We start from the raw sequence: 19,560 nt of genomic DNA, 5'->3' as shown, positions 1-19,560 counted from the left end.
AATTACAGAAAGAAAAATGGGAAAACCACAAATATGTGGAGACTAAACAACAAGCTACAAAAAACACCTATGGGTCAATGAAGAAATCAGAGAGGAAATGAGAAAATACCTGAAGACAAATGAAAATGGAAATACAACTTTCCAAAATCTATGGGGTGCACCAAAAACAGTTCTAAGTGGGAAGTTTGCAGCGACACAGGCCTTCCTCAAGAAGCAAGAAAAATTTCAAATAAACAACCTAACCTACCATCTGAAGGAATTAGAAAAAGAAATACAAACAAAGCCTGAAGTCAGCAAAAGAAAGGAAATAATAAAGATCAGAGAAGAAATAAATGAAATAGATACCAAAAGAGAGAAGAGATCAATGAAACCAAGAGCTGGTTCTCTAAAAAAATAAACAAAACTGATAAACCGTTAGACAGGCTCACGAAGAAGAGAGAAACCAAATAAACAAAAGAAAAAAAGGAGGAATAACAACTGATACCAGAGATATAAAAAAAAAAATCGCAAGAGAATACTACCAACAGTTATATGCCAACCAACTGGACAACCTAGAAGAAATACACAAATTTCTAGATATGTACAACCTGCCAAGACTGAATCAAAAAGAAATAGACAGGGCTTCCCTGGTGGTGCAGTGGTTGAGAGTCCACCTGCCGATGCAGGGGACACGGGTTCGTGCCCCAGTCCGGGAAGATCCCACATGCCGCGGAGCGGCTGGGCCTGTGAGCCATGGCCGCTGAGCCTGCGTGTCTGGAGACTGTGCTCCGCAATGGGAGAGGCCACAACAGTGAGAGGCCCACATACCGCAAAAAAAAAAAAAAAAAAAAAAAAGAAGAAACAGACAATCTGAACAGACTGATCACTAGTAGCAAAACAGAATTTGTAATTTAAAAAACTCCTAGCAAACAAAAGCCCTGGACTGACTGGATGGCTTCACAGGGAAATTCTACAAAACATATAAAGAAGAACTAATACCAATTCTTCACAAACTATTCCAAAAAACCGAAGATGAAGGAAAGATCCTAAATGGATTCTATGAAGCCAGCATTACCCTGATACCAAAACCAGACAAAGACACTACAAAAAAAAAAAAAATTACAGGCCAATATCTTTGATAAATATAGATGCAAAAATCCTCAACAAAATACTAGCAAACTGAACCCAACAATACATAAAAAGGGTCATATACCATGATCAAGAGGGATTTATTCCAGGGATGCAAGAATGGTTCAATATTCAGAAATCAATGTCATACACCTCATTAACAAAAGGATAAAAATCACATGATCATCTCAATAGACACAGAAAAAGCATTTGACAAAATTCAACATGCATTCATGATTAAAACTCATCAAAGTGGGCATAGAGGGAACATATCTCAACATAATAAAAGTCAGTTATGATAAACCCACAGCTAACATCAAACACAATGGTAAAAAGCTGAAAGCCTTTCCTCTAAATTCAAGAACAAGACAAGGATGCCCACTCTCACCACTTTTATTCAACACAATTTTGGAAGTCCTAGCAATAAGTGGTGCTGGGAAAACTAAACAGCTACATCTAAAAGAATGAGATTAGATCATTTCCTCACACCATATACAAAAATGAACTCAAAATGGATTAAAGACCTGAATGTAAAACCTGAAACCATAAAATCCTTAGAGGTGAACAAAGAACATTCTTTGACACAGATTGTAGCAATATTTTTTTTGATCCGTCTCCTAAGGGAAAAAAAAAGAATTAGTAAATAAAAGCAAAAATAAACAGATGGGACCTAATCAAACTTAAAAGCTTTTTCACAGAAAAGGAAACCATCAACAAAACAAAAAGACAACCTACTGAATGGTAGAAAGTATTTGGAAATGATATGACCAATAAGGAGTTAATATCCAAATAATATGACCAATAAGGGTTAATAAACAACTGATACAACTCAATATCAAAAAACCCAAACAACCTGATAAAGAAATGGGCAGAAGACCTGAACAGACATTTTTCCAAAGTCATACAGACGGCCAACAGGCACATGAAAAGATGCTCAATCTTGCTAATCAACAGAGAAATGCAAATCAAAACTACAATGAGATATCACCTCATATCTGTCAGAATGGCTGTCACCAAAAAGACCACAAATAACAAATGTTGGCGAGAATGTGGAGAAAAGGGACCACATTACATTGTTGGTAAGAATGTAAATTGGTGCAGCCACTGTGGAAAACAGTATGGAGTTTCCTCAAAAAAACTAAAAATAGAACTACCATATGATCTAGAAATTCCACTCCTGGGTACATATCCAGAAAAAAACAAAAACACTAATTCAAAGATACATGCACCCCAATGTTCACAGTAGCACTATTTACAATAGCCAAGATACAGAAGCAACCCAAGTGTCCATTAACAGATGAATGGATAAAGATGTGGTGTATGTGTGTGTGTGTGTGTGTGTGTGTATATACATGTGTGCGTGTAAATACACACACGCACACATGTATACATATATAAAATGGCATATTACTCAGCCATAAAAAAAACAAATTCAGCCATTTGCAGCAACATGGATGGACCTAGAGATTATTATGCTTAGTGAAATAAGTCAGACAAAAAAAGACAAATACTATGTTATCAATTATTTGTGGAAGTTAAAATATAAAATGAATAATTATATGTAGCAAAACAGAAACAAACTCATAGATACAAAGAACAAACTAGTGGTTACCAGTGGGATAGGGGGGAGTGGCAAGATAGGGGTATGGAATTAAGAGATACAAATTAGTATGTATAAAATAGATAAGCAACAAGAGTATATTATACTGCACAGGGAATTATAGCCATTGTTTTGTAATAACTTTTAATGGTGTATAATCTCTAAAAATACTAAATCATTATGCTGTACACCCAAAACTAATGTAATAGTGTAAATTAACTATACTTCAACTAATTGATATCAAAGAACAGATCATTTCAATCTTTTAAAAAAATTTTATTCATTTATTTATTTATGGCTGCATCAGGTCTTAGCTGTTGCAGGCGTGATCTTTCATTGCAGCACACAGGCTCTCTAGTTGTGGTGCACGGGCTTAGTTGCCCCACAGCATGTGGGATCTTAGTTCCCCTACCAGGGATCGAACCCACGTCCCCTGCATTGGAAGGCGGATTCTTAGCCACTGGACCACCAGGGAAGTCTCCCAGATCATTTCTATCTTAAACAAATGCTTCCAAAGAATAGAAATGCAGCGAATACTCCAACTCATATTATGAGACAAGAATAACATTGAAACCCAACAACAATTTGAGAAAAGAAAAAACCATAATGAATGGCAAATATCCAGGTTTAGCTGGTATCAAGTGTCAGCAAAGCTGTTGGGCAGCATGAATTCTTACACAGCAGAAATGCATACATAAATTAAAACACCTTTGGAAAACAATTTGGCATTATCTTGAAAACTTGAACATTTCTATAACCTATGCCTGGATATTCTGCAAGCAGAAAAATCTTATACATATTTACCAGGAGACATATGTAAGAACGTAAACATCATTCATAATGTCAAAAGAATGGAAACAACACAAATGTCCATCAATAGGAGAATAAGTAAATTGTTTTTATTCACAGAATGGAATAACATTCATCAGTGAAAATGAATCAACTACATCTACTGCAAGAATATGCATAAATCTTAAACATATAATGATGAGTAAGAAAAAGCAAGGTACTGAAGACTAAAATCATATTATTTATAAAGTTCAAAAATAGGTGAAAATATATTAAGAATAAACAATATCTTTAAATGGGAACTCTATAGAAATAGATATAAAAGAATAATAAAAGATAAACACTCCCTATTTTCTTCTAAAGATTTTGTCTTTCTCATTTATGTTTTTAATACACACACACACACACACACACACACACACACACACACACACACATGCACGAGAACATGAACAAAGGATGGGTAGACACAAATAAGTTAGGTGTTAAGGGATGGGGGGTATATGAATGAGACCAGGGAGGGGCACTCAAATTTATTTCAAGCTGTTGATATCTGGATTCTTAGGTTGGGTCGTGGGTGCCCAAGTGTTTTATTATTAAGCTTCATGTTATATGTATTTTTTAAGAATATGTTCTAAATACTATATTAAAATACTAAAAACAGAAAGAATGAACAGAAGTAGGGAATCACTGACAGAAGGGGCACCACGAGATCTCAACTCAGACTGAAGAAAGGGTAACTCTTCTGAGGCAGCAAATAAGGAGGTTAGAGAAAAAATGGACAATCTTGTGGTGGTGATGACAGAAAGCAGAAGGAATTTATGTGCCTCTTTTTTTCCATTAAAAAAATAAAAAAGATATTGAACATCAAATTACATTTTTGGTTAGTTTAATAACAACAAACTATATTTTGCCTATCTATTTTAAAAGGCAATTTAATGCTATCTCTACTATGAAGAGTTTAGCATATCAATTTCACTGTTCTCCTGTTTTGGTACTAATGGGAGCTAATTTAAGATAAACAATAAAAAGAACACAGAAAATGGTTTTCTTAGTGAAAAAGTTGTTAAAGAGGGCCTCTATTTCATCCTCTTGTTCTAATGCAACTTCTTTAGACTAGTTCTTAGAGACAGGCATGATGTTAAACATGAAATAGTAAGTGGAGTTAGGCCACGGAAACCATTTAATCTGCCACCAACTCTTTTTGGGATCAAGACAGAAACTTCCACACTAAGAAAATTAAACACAATCAGATCCCAGGGAGGGGCTTTTCCTTTCTTCAAAACTGTCAATCTATTAAACAGAAATATACCAATAATGAAACAAAGAAATATGTATTTATTCCATGAGGAAATAAACTACTTGCTAAATTGAGCATGAATTCACATCTGAAAAGATAACATTTCCAGAGCACTCTCTCCTGAAAAGAGGACTGAATAGAAAACTTAAATAACACAATGAATGGTCTTTTTGCTCTTCTATTTCTGCTCTCCTTATTTGGCACAATATTCAATTTAAGCAGTGAAAACATATCTCTTGAGAAATTGCTATCATGTCCCTTATAATTTGACATTTTAACATCAAATGTTCAACATTCATTATTTACTGGACATTAAATTTATTTATTAGAAGTATTATTTATTAGAAGTTATGTGTTCTGGTGCTGGGAATATAAGGATAAATAAGTCATGCTTCTACAAAGTAAATGAGCTTTTTATTTCTGCAACATTCCAGAGAGAGTTGTGCACGCTTTTATAAAAAAGAAATAGATTAAAGTTTTCTGGTTTGCTTCTAGAGCCTTTACTGAAAATACTCTAACTAAATCTAAATGTTGTCCCTTTGGTTGTAGTAGCACAGAGGGCCAAAGGCTTTACTAGAATACCCCAAATGATTTCCAAATCCCTTTCCTAGGTTAAACACCATTATATGATAATTGGAAGGATACTGAGTCAGGAGCCAATCACTCCACGTTTGTGCCCTAGCTCTGCCACAAATTCACTGACTTGTAGAAGTCAACCTAAAGGAATTCACTCCAGGCTTATCTCCCTATGTGCCAAAGAAGGCAGCTGCATTAAATTATCTGTGATGTCTCTTTAAGCTCTAAGAGGTCATAATTCTAATGAGTTGTCATCCTATACATTTAATTTGGGCCATTTTCTCTAATATATGACCTGTCTTGCCCAATGAAAAGAGCACTTGTCACTTTTTACCCACTCTGGTTAATCTCACTATTATACTTAAATACATTAAAATCATTTTGCAGTTGTAGTTCCTAAATACAGTAAAATCATTAGCAACAGATTTCAAGTTTAATAAGCCAAAGGGAAAATTCGCAGTTATTGTTATATATGGCAAAAGTTTATTTACATCCGAATATTCCTCTTGAAAGCTTTTCCTAAAAAATCAACTTAAATGTAAATAGTACAGATTCTTTCATGATGTAAAATATATTTGAGAGTATACTATCCCTTACTAAATATAATTTTTTAAATAGTTGGCTAAGATTACTCCTATTATATTTTTACTTACGCAAAACAAACGTTAACAAGGGAACATCATAATTATAGAGACCTGCATAGAACAAATTTTCTCCATCATCACAAAAATTTTATAGAATCCATATTCTTATAAAATTCACTGGTGGCTGTTCTAAGTGAAAACAGTAGATCTGCCATGTAGATATACAGAATTATATCAACAGCAAAGGTATCTCAAAGCTAAATAATGTGAAAAAAAGCGCAATAGTTTAAACAGTCAGGTGACTCAAAACTACCATCACTTCAAATTAACAATTTAGAGAACTATCTACCATGGTGAAATATGTGTTTCCACTGCAGTAATCTCATCTTTACTTGAGAGGAGAAAGTGTAGAGGAGGCTGGCAAAACAGCTATAACTGCTTCTATTTTATTGTATAATACATGTTTCAAAAGAATGAGGGAAACATTTTAGGAAGAGTTTGCAGTAGTAGGAAAGAATCTTACTGTATGAAAATGCTGTATATCTAAGAATCACCTTTTTTGAAGGGAGTCAGGAGTGGCATCCTAAAGAGGAAGGAGAAGCCCTACTCCCAGCACACAGCAAAAGTACACTCTTTACAAAGGTAAAGAACTGTTCACCGGCCTTTGGAAAATGACACCACTTGCCAGAATGCAATGTATCAACTACAGACAACTGCTTCCAAGAGGATAAATCAAGTTTGGACAGACAATTTAACTCTATTCTTAAGTGATAGCAAATGTCACAGAGGGATGTGATTTCACAAAAAGAATAAATTCAAAGGCACAAGCAAAAATAAGACACTGCGTTTTTCGGGGGTGGGGTGGGGGAGAGTGGGAGTTTCAGGCCTGAAGTAAAATGTTAAAGAAATGCTAAAAAAAGAAGTTGTGTAGAGAAAGATTTCTGGACAATCTACATGAAAAAAAAAAGAGAAAACTGACACATTTCAGAGCCAATGTGGCAAAACAGATTTGGAATCCCACACTAGGTTATTTTCTCTAAAATCATTCATTGCAGCTTCTTAAACTACAAAATACTAGTAAAATTTCCTATATTCCCTTCTGTTACAGTTCTTAAAGAAGCCACTAATACAGCAAACCTGTACAAAAGTTTGAACATAAAGCAATGCAAATCAGGGAGTTACTTTATTTTATAGGAGATGTTTTATTACCGGCAAAGAGGAAAAAAATGATAAATAAAAAATCCAGTCCCCCAAAGCAATGATCACCAAAATTAAAAACAAAACTAGAAAATAAGAGTCTAAAACATAATATTGAGGTCACATGTATTATGTCTGACCCCTTTTCACCTATGATTCTAAATATGAAAACAAAGAAATAATGACATAACTGTTGAAAATTCTAAAGAAATATTTTCCAAAGCTATAAAAAAGCTAGAATCTTTAGTTAAGTGACTCCTTAACGAATAAGAAATAACACTATGAATTAGGGCAAAAATATTAAAAAGGACAAGACTCTAGGCATTAGAATATTCATTTAAACATCATATAGTCAGTTGTTTATTATCTACTATAAAACTTCCAAATATCTACTGACATTGTCATCTACTCTAATTAAGTGGTTAATTGATAGGAAGACCATTTTTCTAGCTCAAAAGCAAATCTCCTTAAAAATCACACAATGCCTTGCTTGTGGAGAAGATGGAACCACGAACTCAACATTTCATTTTTTTCAAAAAATACTTAAAATAATACATTTTCCAAAGGTACTGTACATTTTAGAGAACAGTCCACTGCATCACTCTAAAGCAGTACTTCCCAAACAGGTATGAAAATCTTATATCATTCTATAGCATTTTATCACTTTTTCCCAGAACATAATGTAAAAGTAATATACAATGAGCTTGTTTTAAGTTTAAAAAAAGAATTCACTGAATTATTAATATTATAAAATACTGAATTAAAGTGAACTTCATAATACCATCTTAACATATACCAAAGTAAAAGAAAGACCAATTCTGGCTCTTCCCATCTACAAATGGAAGTCATAATCTTTAATTTTAAAATAGTTATGTAAGATACAGAATGAATTGTAAATCATTTTTAAAACTATCTACTTTCATGTTGGATTTTAAGACTACATATAAATTAGGATGAAAAATGGTATTATGCCATCAAAAACAGAGGGGGAAACTATTTTTATAAACTGAAATTTAACTTTTACACTTAAAAAAAGAAATCCAGCTGGTTTATTTTTATAATTTTTACGTTTCTTTTTAAGCAACTATATATGAGAAAATGTCTGCAAGCCTGGCCTGGTAGACAACTCACTGACTGTGTAGAAAGTCTTTCATTCCCCATAAATGAAGATCCAAATTCGATTTAATCACATTATATACTATCTTTTTTACCATAATTTTTAGAGTACTAAAGACATTATGATATTGAAATAATTTTGATGAAATGAGTACAATTTATTCATCTGGGGATAATTGTCTTGAGGCAAATTTTCAGGATTACCATTCTTATGCTCCTTATTAAGTGGTTATATATAACAAATATCAGTGAATTTTATGGTTTCTGTTATTGACGAGTGTTTCATTTAAAATAAAACCACCATATCATTTACGATTTCTAGCTGAGTGATAAATCTTGAATGACTGACAGATCTCCAACTAACTAGTCAACTGATAATATCAGAAAGATTTTAAACTCAATTAAATTAACTCAGAATGGTTTAAAGATTTCAACGTTAAGACCTGAAACCTTAAAACTCCTGGAAGAAAATATATGATGTAAGTTCCTTGACAGAGGTCTTGGCACTGATTTTTTTTAATCTGACATCGAAAGCAAAAGCAACAAAAGCAAAAATAAATAAGTGGGACTACATCATACTAAAAAGCTTCTGCACAGCAAAGGGAACCATCAACAAAATGAAAAGGTAACCAACTGAATGGGAGACAGTATTTAGAAATCATATATCTGATAAGGGACTAATATCTAAAATGTATAAAGAACTCATACAACTTAATAGCAAAAAAACAAACATCCGATTAAAAAATGGGTAGAAAATCTGAACAGATATTTTCCAAAGAAGACATAAAGATGGCCAACAGGTTCAACATCATTAATCATCACGGAAATGCAAATCAAAACTACAATGAGATATAATCTCACACTTGCCAGAATGGCTATTATCAAATAGACAAGAAATAACACGTGTTGGCAAGAATGTGGAGAAAACAGAACCCTTGTACATTGCTGGTGGGAATGTAAACTGGTGCAGTCACTAGGGAAAACAGCACAGAGCTTCCTCCAAAACCTCTGTACCTCCTGGATAAATCAGAAGAAGAAAGAAGAATAGCATCTCTTATATGTGGGATCTTAAAAATTAGCAAACAAAAACAAAAACAAGCTCATAAATACAGAGAACAGCTTGGTGGTTGCCAGAGGTGGGGTGGGGGGTGGAAGAAATGGGTGAAGGGGGTCAAAAGGTATAAAGAAAAAAAAAATAATGTATTTTAAGTGAAAAAACTTGCTTATATCTTTAAAAAGGGGAATATTTTTTAAAATGAAGTCTTCCTTTAAGCATTTAACAATTTGGAAAATAATATGAGAAAACACTAAAAAAAAACACTAGTCGTGGCTAGGAATACAAAGCTTAAAGAGAGATTGATATGAAAATAATAATATCAAACTTCAGAAAGTAGTTTCTATTATTCTACAGTGATATGAATGTTCAGTATGTCACTAATGTTCAAATTTTACAAAATATAATCCTATAAAAATATAATTCACATATCCAAAAAACTATCTAAATCTTAGGGAATGGTCAAAAGATAATACTGGGTGTTAGTTCATGCAGTGTGGAGCTCGTGCCTTCGACTGACTTTCTACAGACTAATCAATAGGTACTAACATCTGTAGGGACAAGGGTTAACTTTTAGATTTTGTCCAGAAGAAATGCAAATAATTTATGATCTGTGCAGTAGTTAAAATTTCCATCCAGTAGGGTAACAGAGAACCTCAAAGTTTAGAATTTATGGATCTGCAGGACATTAACTAGTTTTGTATCTAATTTGGCAATCTTATCTGCCTATAAAAATCCTAAATTCTTCAAATGCTCTTTGAACCACACCTCACAAATTACTGATAACTTCATTAGTTAATGATTTGCATAATATGTTTAATTTACACTTATTTTATATTTACATGAGAGTCATGATTTTACCCTTATGAAAATCACACTTTAACATATGCTTTATCTTACCTGTTCAGGGATGTGATGGGGATTATATTCTAATTTTTATCTAGTAAGCAATTGTTAATTATCTTCAAATATCCACCTCCATGAATATCCTAATATGTATGGATACAATTAAATTCTTGAAGAAAACGTTTATTGGTTATATTCAAAGCAGCTATCATTTTAATAATCAGAAATCTAAATTTCAGATCTATTTCCAGGGAAATCTGAAACCTAGTAACAAGCACAAACGGAACCAGAGTAAAATGGAGGAACTACAAAAAGGAGGGAAAAAGACCACTACCTACATGAGTTTTTGCCAAGTCTTTTCAAAGGAAATTAAAAAAGCATAATATTTTTAAAATAGTAAAGTCCTACATAAATATTACTTTTTCCTTTATTTTATATATGTTAGGTTAAGACAAGACAAATTGAACTAAGCCACAGTAGTTATTAACTAGCACACAGCATTGTTCAGCAAGTTTGAGGAGAAAGATATTTATCATATGGTCTTTAATCAAAACATCTATGAAGGTTTTCTGGAATTCAATTTACAAAAAGACTTAAAACTTATTTCTCCTTTACTCCCACTCTTCCATATGTAACTAAAACACTTATCCTCTCCTAATAAAACATTCCTAAAGAACCTAACACTGAACCTTTCACTCTGTAGGCACTCAGATGTTTTACTTTTAAATTTTATTTATGCTAACAATGTGTGTGCAAGATCTAAAGTGAAAATGTGTCTTTGTATATATCTTTGTGTGCTTAGTACAGATTCATGTGTGTGTGTTATACACATACTATTTCAAAGGGTATGTCTGCTTATATCTGTTTGTGAAAGGATATTTTTCTCACTAAAGGAAATAACTTTCTGCAAAAGGTACAAAGAAGTCAGAAGAGATGGCGCCAGAGGTTTTCTTGACAGAGAAACATGAAGGAAGTCTTTGGTCCTAGATCCTAACATTAGTATGGCCTCAAAAAGAGAACAGGATCAGATGTAGTAATAAGACGAGGTAAGAGAAGAAAACAACTTAGAATGGTGGCTTGTTATCATCACCAGTAAAAATAACACTTTGACTATCATGAATGACAATAAAGAATGAGAAGGTGAGATCAGTTTGATTATTACTTTCTCAATTTGAGGATAAGGTTAACGCCAGTACTACTTCAATTTTACCTTGTCATTAGACAGACTATAGATACTATTATCTAACCAGCAAAAGGTATCAAAGCCACCAGGTATAATGTTGCTGAAGGTCAGAAAGTACTGGAATATCTGAGTTGCTAAAAAGGAAAATGAACAGGTATCAAAGAAAATGAAAGGTATCAATTTCAGAGACAAGAAGGATATATAAAGAAACATTTAGGTGACCAATGAGAAAGGAATATTCAGTTGCTGATGAAAAACATTAGGGAAGTGAACAAGAGGAAGCCCATCTAGAAGAAAGAACTTAGGATGATAGGCAAGAAAATGTGAAATCATGGAAACAGGTTGTCATTAAAATGACAACTGGGTGTTTATCTGATGAATATTGTGGACAGCTAGTAATAAGTCTGTGTTATGAATAATTCAATAAGGTAAAACAAAAACTTTTGCTTACAGGAACACCAGTACTCATAACAAAGTTATCCTTTTAAAAATATTTAGAATATATACAAAAACATAGGCTTAATTACAACAGCCCAAATGATCCAAAATGATATCAAGGAAAATAATTATTAATCAAACAAACATCTATATTGAATTTAATTATATATAACTCTAAGTATCATTTAATGGCTGGTGTTGAATTGCCCCTTAAAGCTGATTATGTTTGGCGGTATATTAGCCAGCATTTGAAATTACTCTCGTCTCATTAGGACATTAGGCTTTTAAATAAGTGTCTAGTGCTTATTTACTTGGGAAAAATATTCTAACTGAATCTCTTTAGTGTCTAAAAGAAAATATATTGACAGAAGCAGCTTTAAAACCTGAGTCTTAAAACATCAATCTATGATATCAGTTCAAGGCAGACAGGAATTCTGTCTTCCATTTTTTCCTCCAAGATGCAAGGTATTTAGCCACTACAAATTCATATAGCATGAGACCCAACTAGGCATACATTTCTGATCAGATGCACACACCTAAGCAGGATGTGACAGGTTCCTCACAAAAAGGACCTTTGCTTCTATTTGGAGTTCACAGAGTTAGTTTCTGAACCACTGGGCTCCGTCCACTTTGCATTCCTTCAGAGCAACATTTCCTGCATGCCCCTGGCATGAAAGGTAGACTTCCCTGCCTGTATGAAATACTCATTCACCATGGCAACATCCAGGCCTCCTACATTCAGCTTTTGCTTTCTTCCCTCACTACACTTTTGATTCTCCTCCTTGGTATGCAGCTTCCTATCCAGCAATCAGGGTAACACCTTTCCTAACATAATCCAGCAGCCAGGGCTACCTTCCCTTACACTGCTGGCACACAGCTTCTAATAAATCTACATCACAGTCAAGCCAACCAGTGACAAAAGTCTGCAAGATAAAACTGAACAACAAAACAACTGTCTTCTGCTTAGGATATGTAGAAAGATGGAAAGAGCATTGTTCCAATCCTTACAACAACAAAATAATGCATATTAATCTGAAAAATGACAACTTTTCTTGAACCCATCAGAGAGTTCTAAGTCCACAGGAAAACCAATTAACCTGAAATCTAAGGAGAGATGAAATCCAAGGACACATGGAGCTGGAGCACTTGCTTACCTGGGGAAAATACCAGGTATGATACAAGCCAGGTAAGAATTCAGCTAAAGTTTTTAATGAATTGCTTAAGGCCACATGTAGTTTAGTATGAAAGCACAGAACCTGTGGGAAGCAAAGATACAAGAAGAATTCAAACTCACTTGTAGACTCTTCTCCACAGACCTCCCAGGGACTCATAAGAAAGACTGGGGGTAGGGAAGATAAGCAACTTCAAAACAGGTCTGGAAGAAGGACACAGCAACCACCACTGTAAAGGCATGAAGCTGAAGCACAGCCCAGATTCTTCAACTCTTTCTCCCCTAGAGAACAAAAACCTTCAGGTCCCGAGGGAAGGCAGCAAGCCTGGATGACCTTAGAGCACAAATAAAACCCCACTGCTGATATAGGAAGGGGAAAGACAGGCCCTCTATCCCAATGGAGGCAGGAATATATTGAGCCCAGACTACCATAGGCCTCCTAAAGCTGGGGAAGAGGGCCCTATCCCCTAGACCCTGGGTCACAGAGCCTGCCTAAGACTGAGGCTGAATCAGAACAACAGAAAATGCCCTACCGACAAACACTGAGTAACAAGTAACAGCACTCTATTCCTGAGGAGGGTCAACAGTGCAAAGAGAGACCTCTTCTGAGGCACAGGTGCAAAGGAAAGACCTACAGCTCTGGGTGAGACAAACACTAACTCTAGAGGAATCTAAAGCCTGTGATACACTGAGGAAAAGAAGAGCAACAACAAAAGCCAAAGCCAATTCAACTCCTGGCTAGACTAAACCAACCCCTCCCCTGCCCCACTAAAATCCTAGCACAAACCAAGATGGGTCCATGTGCAGGCAAAAATACGATTTATCTCAGTCTTTACTGTCCTAAACAAGATGTCCAACACCCAACATACAAAAAGCAAGAAAGAAAACAACCCACTGTCAGGAAAAAAACCCAAACAACATAACTAGAGTAAGACAGACCCAGATATTGGAACTATTAGGTATGGAATTTAAGATAACTATGATATATGCTAACAGTTCTCATGGAAGAACTGCAAGACAACATGCAAAACAGATGGGGATTACAGCAAAGAGACAGAAACCATAAGAAAGAATCCAGTAGAAATGCTACAAACCAAAAACCTGGTAAAAGAGATAAAGTGCATTTACAACTGGCTCATTAATAAACTCAACACAGCCAAGGAAACAAACAGTGAACTTGAAAATGGATCAAGGGAAAATACCCAAACTGAAACACAAAAAGAAAAAGAAATAGAGCACCAACCTAGAATGGTGAGAAATTTTCAAATGGTCTAACATACATGCAATTGGAGGTTAGAAGGAGTAGAAAAACAAAATGGGACAGAGGAAATATTTGAAATGAAAATGTCTAAGAATTTTCCAAAAGTGATAGCAGAAGTCAAACCAGAGATCCAAGAAGTACAGCAAACAACAAACAGAATTAACACCAAATAAAACATGCCTAGACATTACAAAATGTCTAGATTTGAAAAATTTTTTCAGTTTTTGCTGAAAACCAAAAACAAAGCAAAAATCTTGAAGGTGGCCAAGGAAGATAAAAGATATATAACATATAGGGGACCAAAGATACAAATAATAGTAGAGTTCTCCTCAGAAACCAAGGAAATGAGAAGGCAATGGTGTGATATAGTTAATGTGCTAAAAGAAAAAAAATCAAACAAACAGTGAAAGAAAATTCTATACCAACAGAACATACTTTCAAAACTGAAATAAAGACTTTTTTCAGGCAAACAAAATCTGAGAAAACTCAATGCCAACAGACCTGGAATGTAAGATATTTTTAAGGGAAGTTCTTTAGGCAGAAGGAACATACCAGCCAAAAAGCTGAAAAGAAATGAAGAACACTGGGTGTTGTGAGCAACCATACTTCCAGGAGATGCTTCCCAAAGGAAGAGCCCTGGGGAAAACTAAGTATGGGAAATGCTATATGTTAAATGTATCTTATGATCATTCACAACACATATTAGCAAAGTAAAAGTTTGTAGTAAAGAAATGTCATATATGAAGGTAAAACTGAAATTCATTTTTTATTATTTTAATTGCTATAAAAGACAAGAGACTATCTATAGCAAAAGCAGTAGCAATATATTGTGTGCTTACACTACAGTAAAAGTAAAATATATGTAAACAATGGAAGGAAAGTATTAGAGATATACTGTATTAAGGAATTACCAGTGTTAAGTGGTATATTATTTGAAGATAAGACTCCGTTAATAAAAGATGTATATTGTAAACCTAGGGCAACCACTGGAAAAAAATACTTGAGATATAAATTACCAGTCAATAATGGAGATAAAATGTAATCATAAAAATACTCAATCCAAAAGAAGGCAGAAAAAGAAAAAAATACATAAAATCTAGCAAGATGGAAGATTTTAATCCAACCATATTAATAATTACATTAAATATAAATGGTCTCATAAACCAATGAAAAGACAGATTGTCAGACTGGATATGAAAACAAGACCCAGCTATACTATATTTATAAAAAAATCCACTTTAAATGTAAAGAAATAGGTAAATAGATGATATGTAAACAGGTAATATGGAAAAAGATACAATATGCAAACAGTAGTCAAAGGAAGCTGGAGTAGCTACATTAGTATCAGACAATGTACACCTCAGAACCAGATTATTATCATGGATAAAAAAGGGACATTTAATAATGAAAATGATAAACTGGTCAACTCAGTAAGAAGACATAATGATTTTAAATCTATGAACTCAACAGAAGAACTTAAAAATACATGAAGAAAAAATTGATAGAAATGAGAAATAAATCCACAATTATAGTTGAAGAATGCAATATTCCTCTTTCAGTAATTGACAGAATAAGTGGACAGAATATTACAAAGACTATAGAAGACCTGAACAACACTGTGAACAATCTTGACAATTACAGATCACTCCACCTACAACAGCAGAATACACATGCACAGTACATGGAGAACACATGTACATAAGGAAATCACCAAGACAGAGCATATATTGGGTCAAAAACCAAACCTTAACAAACTTAAAATAACCGAAGTCATAAAATACATATTGTCAGACTATAATTTATACAAATATTAACTCAAAATGGATAGATCTAAATATAAAACCTAAAATTATACGACATCTAAAACAAAACATGAGAGAAAATCTTTGTGACCTTGGATTAGGCAAAGATTTCTCAGCTATGATACCAAAAGCCTGATTCATGAAAGAAAAATTTAAAAATCAGACTTCATCAAAGTTAAAAACTTCTCTAAAAGCGCTGTTAAAAGAATGAAAAAGCGAACAACAGATGGGGATGCAATTTTTGCAAACAACATATCTGATAAAGGATTTCTATTCAAAATATATAAATAACTCTCAAAATTCAATAATAAGAAAACAAAAAACCTTAATTCTTTTTTAAAAATTGGGCAGAATTGAACAGACACCACCAAAGAAGGTACATGGATGGCAAACAAGCACTTGAAAATATACTCATGTCATTAATCATTAGAGAAATACACATTAAAACCACACTGAGATACCTCTACACACCTACTAGAGTAACTATAATTTAAAAACAAAGAAAACCTGACAATGCTAAGTGCTGACAAAAATGCAGCTGGAACTTTCACACTATGCCTGTGGGAATGCAAAATCATACAGCCACTTTGAAACTGTCAATTTGGAAGTTTCTTATAAAATTAAACATACACTTACCATATGACCCAAGAATCCCACTCCTAGGTATTTTATCTCTTAAAATAAAAACTTCACACAAAAGCCTATACACAGATGTTTACAGTGACTTTATCTATAATCACCAAAAACTGAAAACAATCCCAAATGTCCCTCAACTGGAGAATGGATAAACAGACTGTGGTACATCTACACAGTGGATTACTACTCAGCAATAAGAAAGGAACTACCAGTACATCCAACAACATGGATGAATCCCAAATGCAAACGCATATGTGAAAGAAGCAGATTAAAAATGCTATGTACTTTATCATTCCAGTTACATGGCATTCTGGAAAAGGCAAAAACCACAGGGACATAAAACAGATCAGTGATTGTCAGGGACTAAAGATGGAAGGAGGAGTTGACTACAGAAGAACATGAGAGAATTTCTGGAGTAATGAAATATTCCTTAGTTTCTTGATTATGGTGATGGTTACAGACCGGTTTGTGTTTGTCAGAACTCTCAGAACTGTACACTAAAATGGAAGAATTTTACTGCAGTTAACATTTTTTTTAAGTGCAGAAAAAAATCACACATTTTAAAGACATTTTGTGCTACATCATTTAAAAACTTTTAACTAGATTTTCTTAAATCTTTATCTTAGACACCTTGGAGACTTTTCCTCCATACCAAGAAAAACTGACTTTACTGAAAATAAAAATGACTATTGTAGTCTGGCAAAGTCCACAATGAGTCTTTATTGTCTGACTCCTGTAAACATTCCAAGGCTAGATTCTACAGGGTTGAGTTAGGTTTTGCACCCTTCAGTGCTACACTAACTAATGTAAAGTTTAGTATCTATCAACTCTCCTACTAGGAAGCTGGGATTAATAGGCTGTGGAAGGAAAAATATGACTGAATTGTTTAAATTTGTATTCCATCTTAGGACTTCTTTCTGATCTACAATAATATGTACAGCCCTCCCTCAGTATCCACAAGGGATTGGTTCTAGGAAACCCCATGGATACCAAAACCCACAGGTGCTCAATTCCCTTATATAAAATGGCAAAGTACAATGAATACAGTTGGCCCTCTGTATCTGTGGATGTTAAACCCGAAAATAGGGAGGGCTGACTGTAAAAATCCACTTGTAAGTGGACCTGTGCAGTTCAAACCCATGTTGTTCAAGGGTCAACCAAGCTTTCACACAAGAAAAGTAAGAGGGAGAGAGTAATGCCAATAGGAAAGTACGGATAACTGTGTTCATGTATCAAAACCAAACCAGATACTAAGAAATAATTATGACATCATACAAAATAGGCTCTAACTTCAATTTCTGAATGTCTAGGATTTCCTAGTATTAGTTAAATGTCTTCTTGGTAAGGTAATAAAAATGTTTTTATTTTCATTTTCATTTATTTATTTATTTTTGGCCGTGCTGTGCAGCATGTCGGATTTTTAGGGAAGTCCTTAAAAATGTTTTTAATAAAAAGCTTTTACTTATTCCAAAGATTCACAAAGAGTGATGAAAATGAAAACAAGAAAGCATTTGTGGCCTTGACAAAGAATCATAATTCATTCAACAAGTATGTGAATGCTGACTAAATATTAATCATTACTTAGGCACTGATTGAGCATTGCATAAGCACTGCTTAGTATCCAATGCTGAATAAACAAAATAATACCAGCAAATTCTGTTTTTAAAGATATAACACACTTCTATTTTCTTATAGAGTATATTTACCTCAAAGCCAAGTCTATCCTTTTCCTTCCAAAAACAAAAATGTGTTACTTTCTTATCCCAGAATTCATCTGGCTTCACTACACAAACGAGGGACACTTCAGCTGGAACAACATTCTATAGAATACAAAAAAAATTTACAAATTATACATGTAAAATGAATAATTTATTAAAGTTATAAATTATTAGATATTCATGATTAGGCTGAGTAACTAGGAGACCTTTGGAAAATAATTAAAATAATAAAATAGAAGCAATACTGCAAACTTCAAAATGTACATGGCAATACAGAAATACTTGAAAGACAAGCTGATTCAGAGAAGATTTCAAAAAACAATGTAATACAGACAGTACATGTGAATTATTTTTGTATTTTATTGAATCTCTATAACAGGAATATATTTAAGCTGCAAGATTATTTTTAGTTGAGAAATTATTAAATTTGGTTTTTCTATAATATGAAAAACATTTTTTGTAACACAATCATCTTAGAGAATTTCCTCCAATAACGTAAATCAATATTCTCACAAAATAAATTTCTTACCAGCCATTATGCAAAAAGGCCAAGATTCTGCGTGATTATTAACTTGAAGAAGAGGACAAAACTAAACCTCGACAAATACAATTTCACATTTACTAGATGCAGTTATTCATATCATCTAAAGAATGGAAATTAACATTTACTGAGTTTAATATATATTCCACATATATTTTATCAGCAAGTCCCATGAAGTCTATCTTTAAAATATATCTTAATTAAACCTACCCATTTTTACCACCTACATTGCTAACATTCCCAGACTAGTCAGGCTTTTGAAATATCCTCTTAGCAGGCCTCCCTGCTTCACGTATTCTCAGGCCCAGAATAAAATTCAAACCCCTTACCAAGGCCAAGAAGGCCCTCCAAGCTCAGGTTCCATGACCTCAGACCTCATCTCACACCTCTCCCCTCTCAGCTCACTCCTCTAACACAGCCACACGGACCTTCTTGCTGCTCCTAGAATGTGACAAGTCTGCTCCCAGTTCAGGACTTTGCCCTTGATGTTTCCTCTGCCTGGAATGTTCTTTGCCCTATACCTAGGAGTACTTCCTCAGTTTATTTAGGATTCTACTCAAATATTCCCTCTTCAGAGAGACCTTCTCTGACCACCCTATCTAAAGTAGCAGCATCTGACTCAGTCTCTTTTCACCAATTTA

General features: G+C 33.9%; 1 protein-coding gene across 4 annotated transcripts in view; it reads right to left on the bottom strand.

The window, feature by feature from the left end:
- The window catches only part of SESTD1 (SEC14 and spectrin domain containing 1), a 138,861-nt gene that overhangs the window by 55,173 nt on the left and 64,128 nt on the right, over nt 1-19,560 (bottom strand). For all 4 annotated transcript variants that reach the window (XM_060152531.1, XM_060152533.1, XM_060152532.1 and 1 more), the window contains one exon: nt 18,367-18,480. In XM_060152531.1, the coding sequence (XP_060008514.1) occupies nt 18,367-18,480 (114 nt within the window). The remainder of the gene's footprint in view (nt 1-18,366; nt 18,481-19,560) is intronic.

This window comes from Lagenorhynchus albirostris, chromosome 6 (assembly GCF_949774975.1).
Source record: "Lagenorhynchus albirostris chromosome 6, mLagAlb1.1, whole genome shotgun sequence".
In the NCBI taxonomy this organism is placed as follows: Eukaryota; Metazoa; Chordata; class Mammalia; order Artiodactyla; family Delphinidae; genus Lagenorhynchus; species Lagenorhynchus albirostris.
The sequence above is the reverse complement of the archived record's forward strand: the minus strand, read 5'-3'. Positions and strand labels throughout refer to the sequence as shown.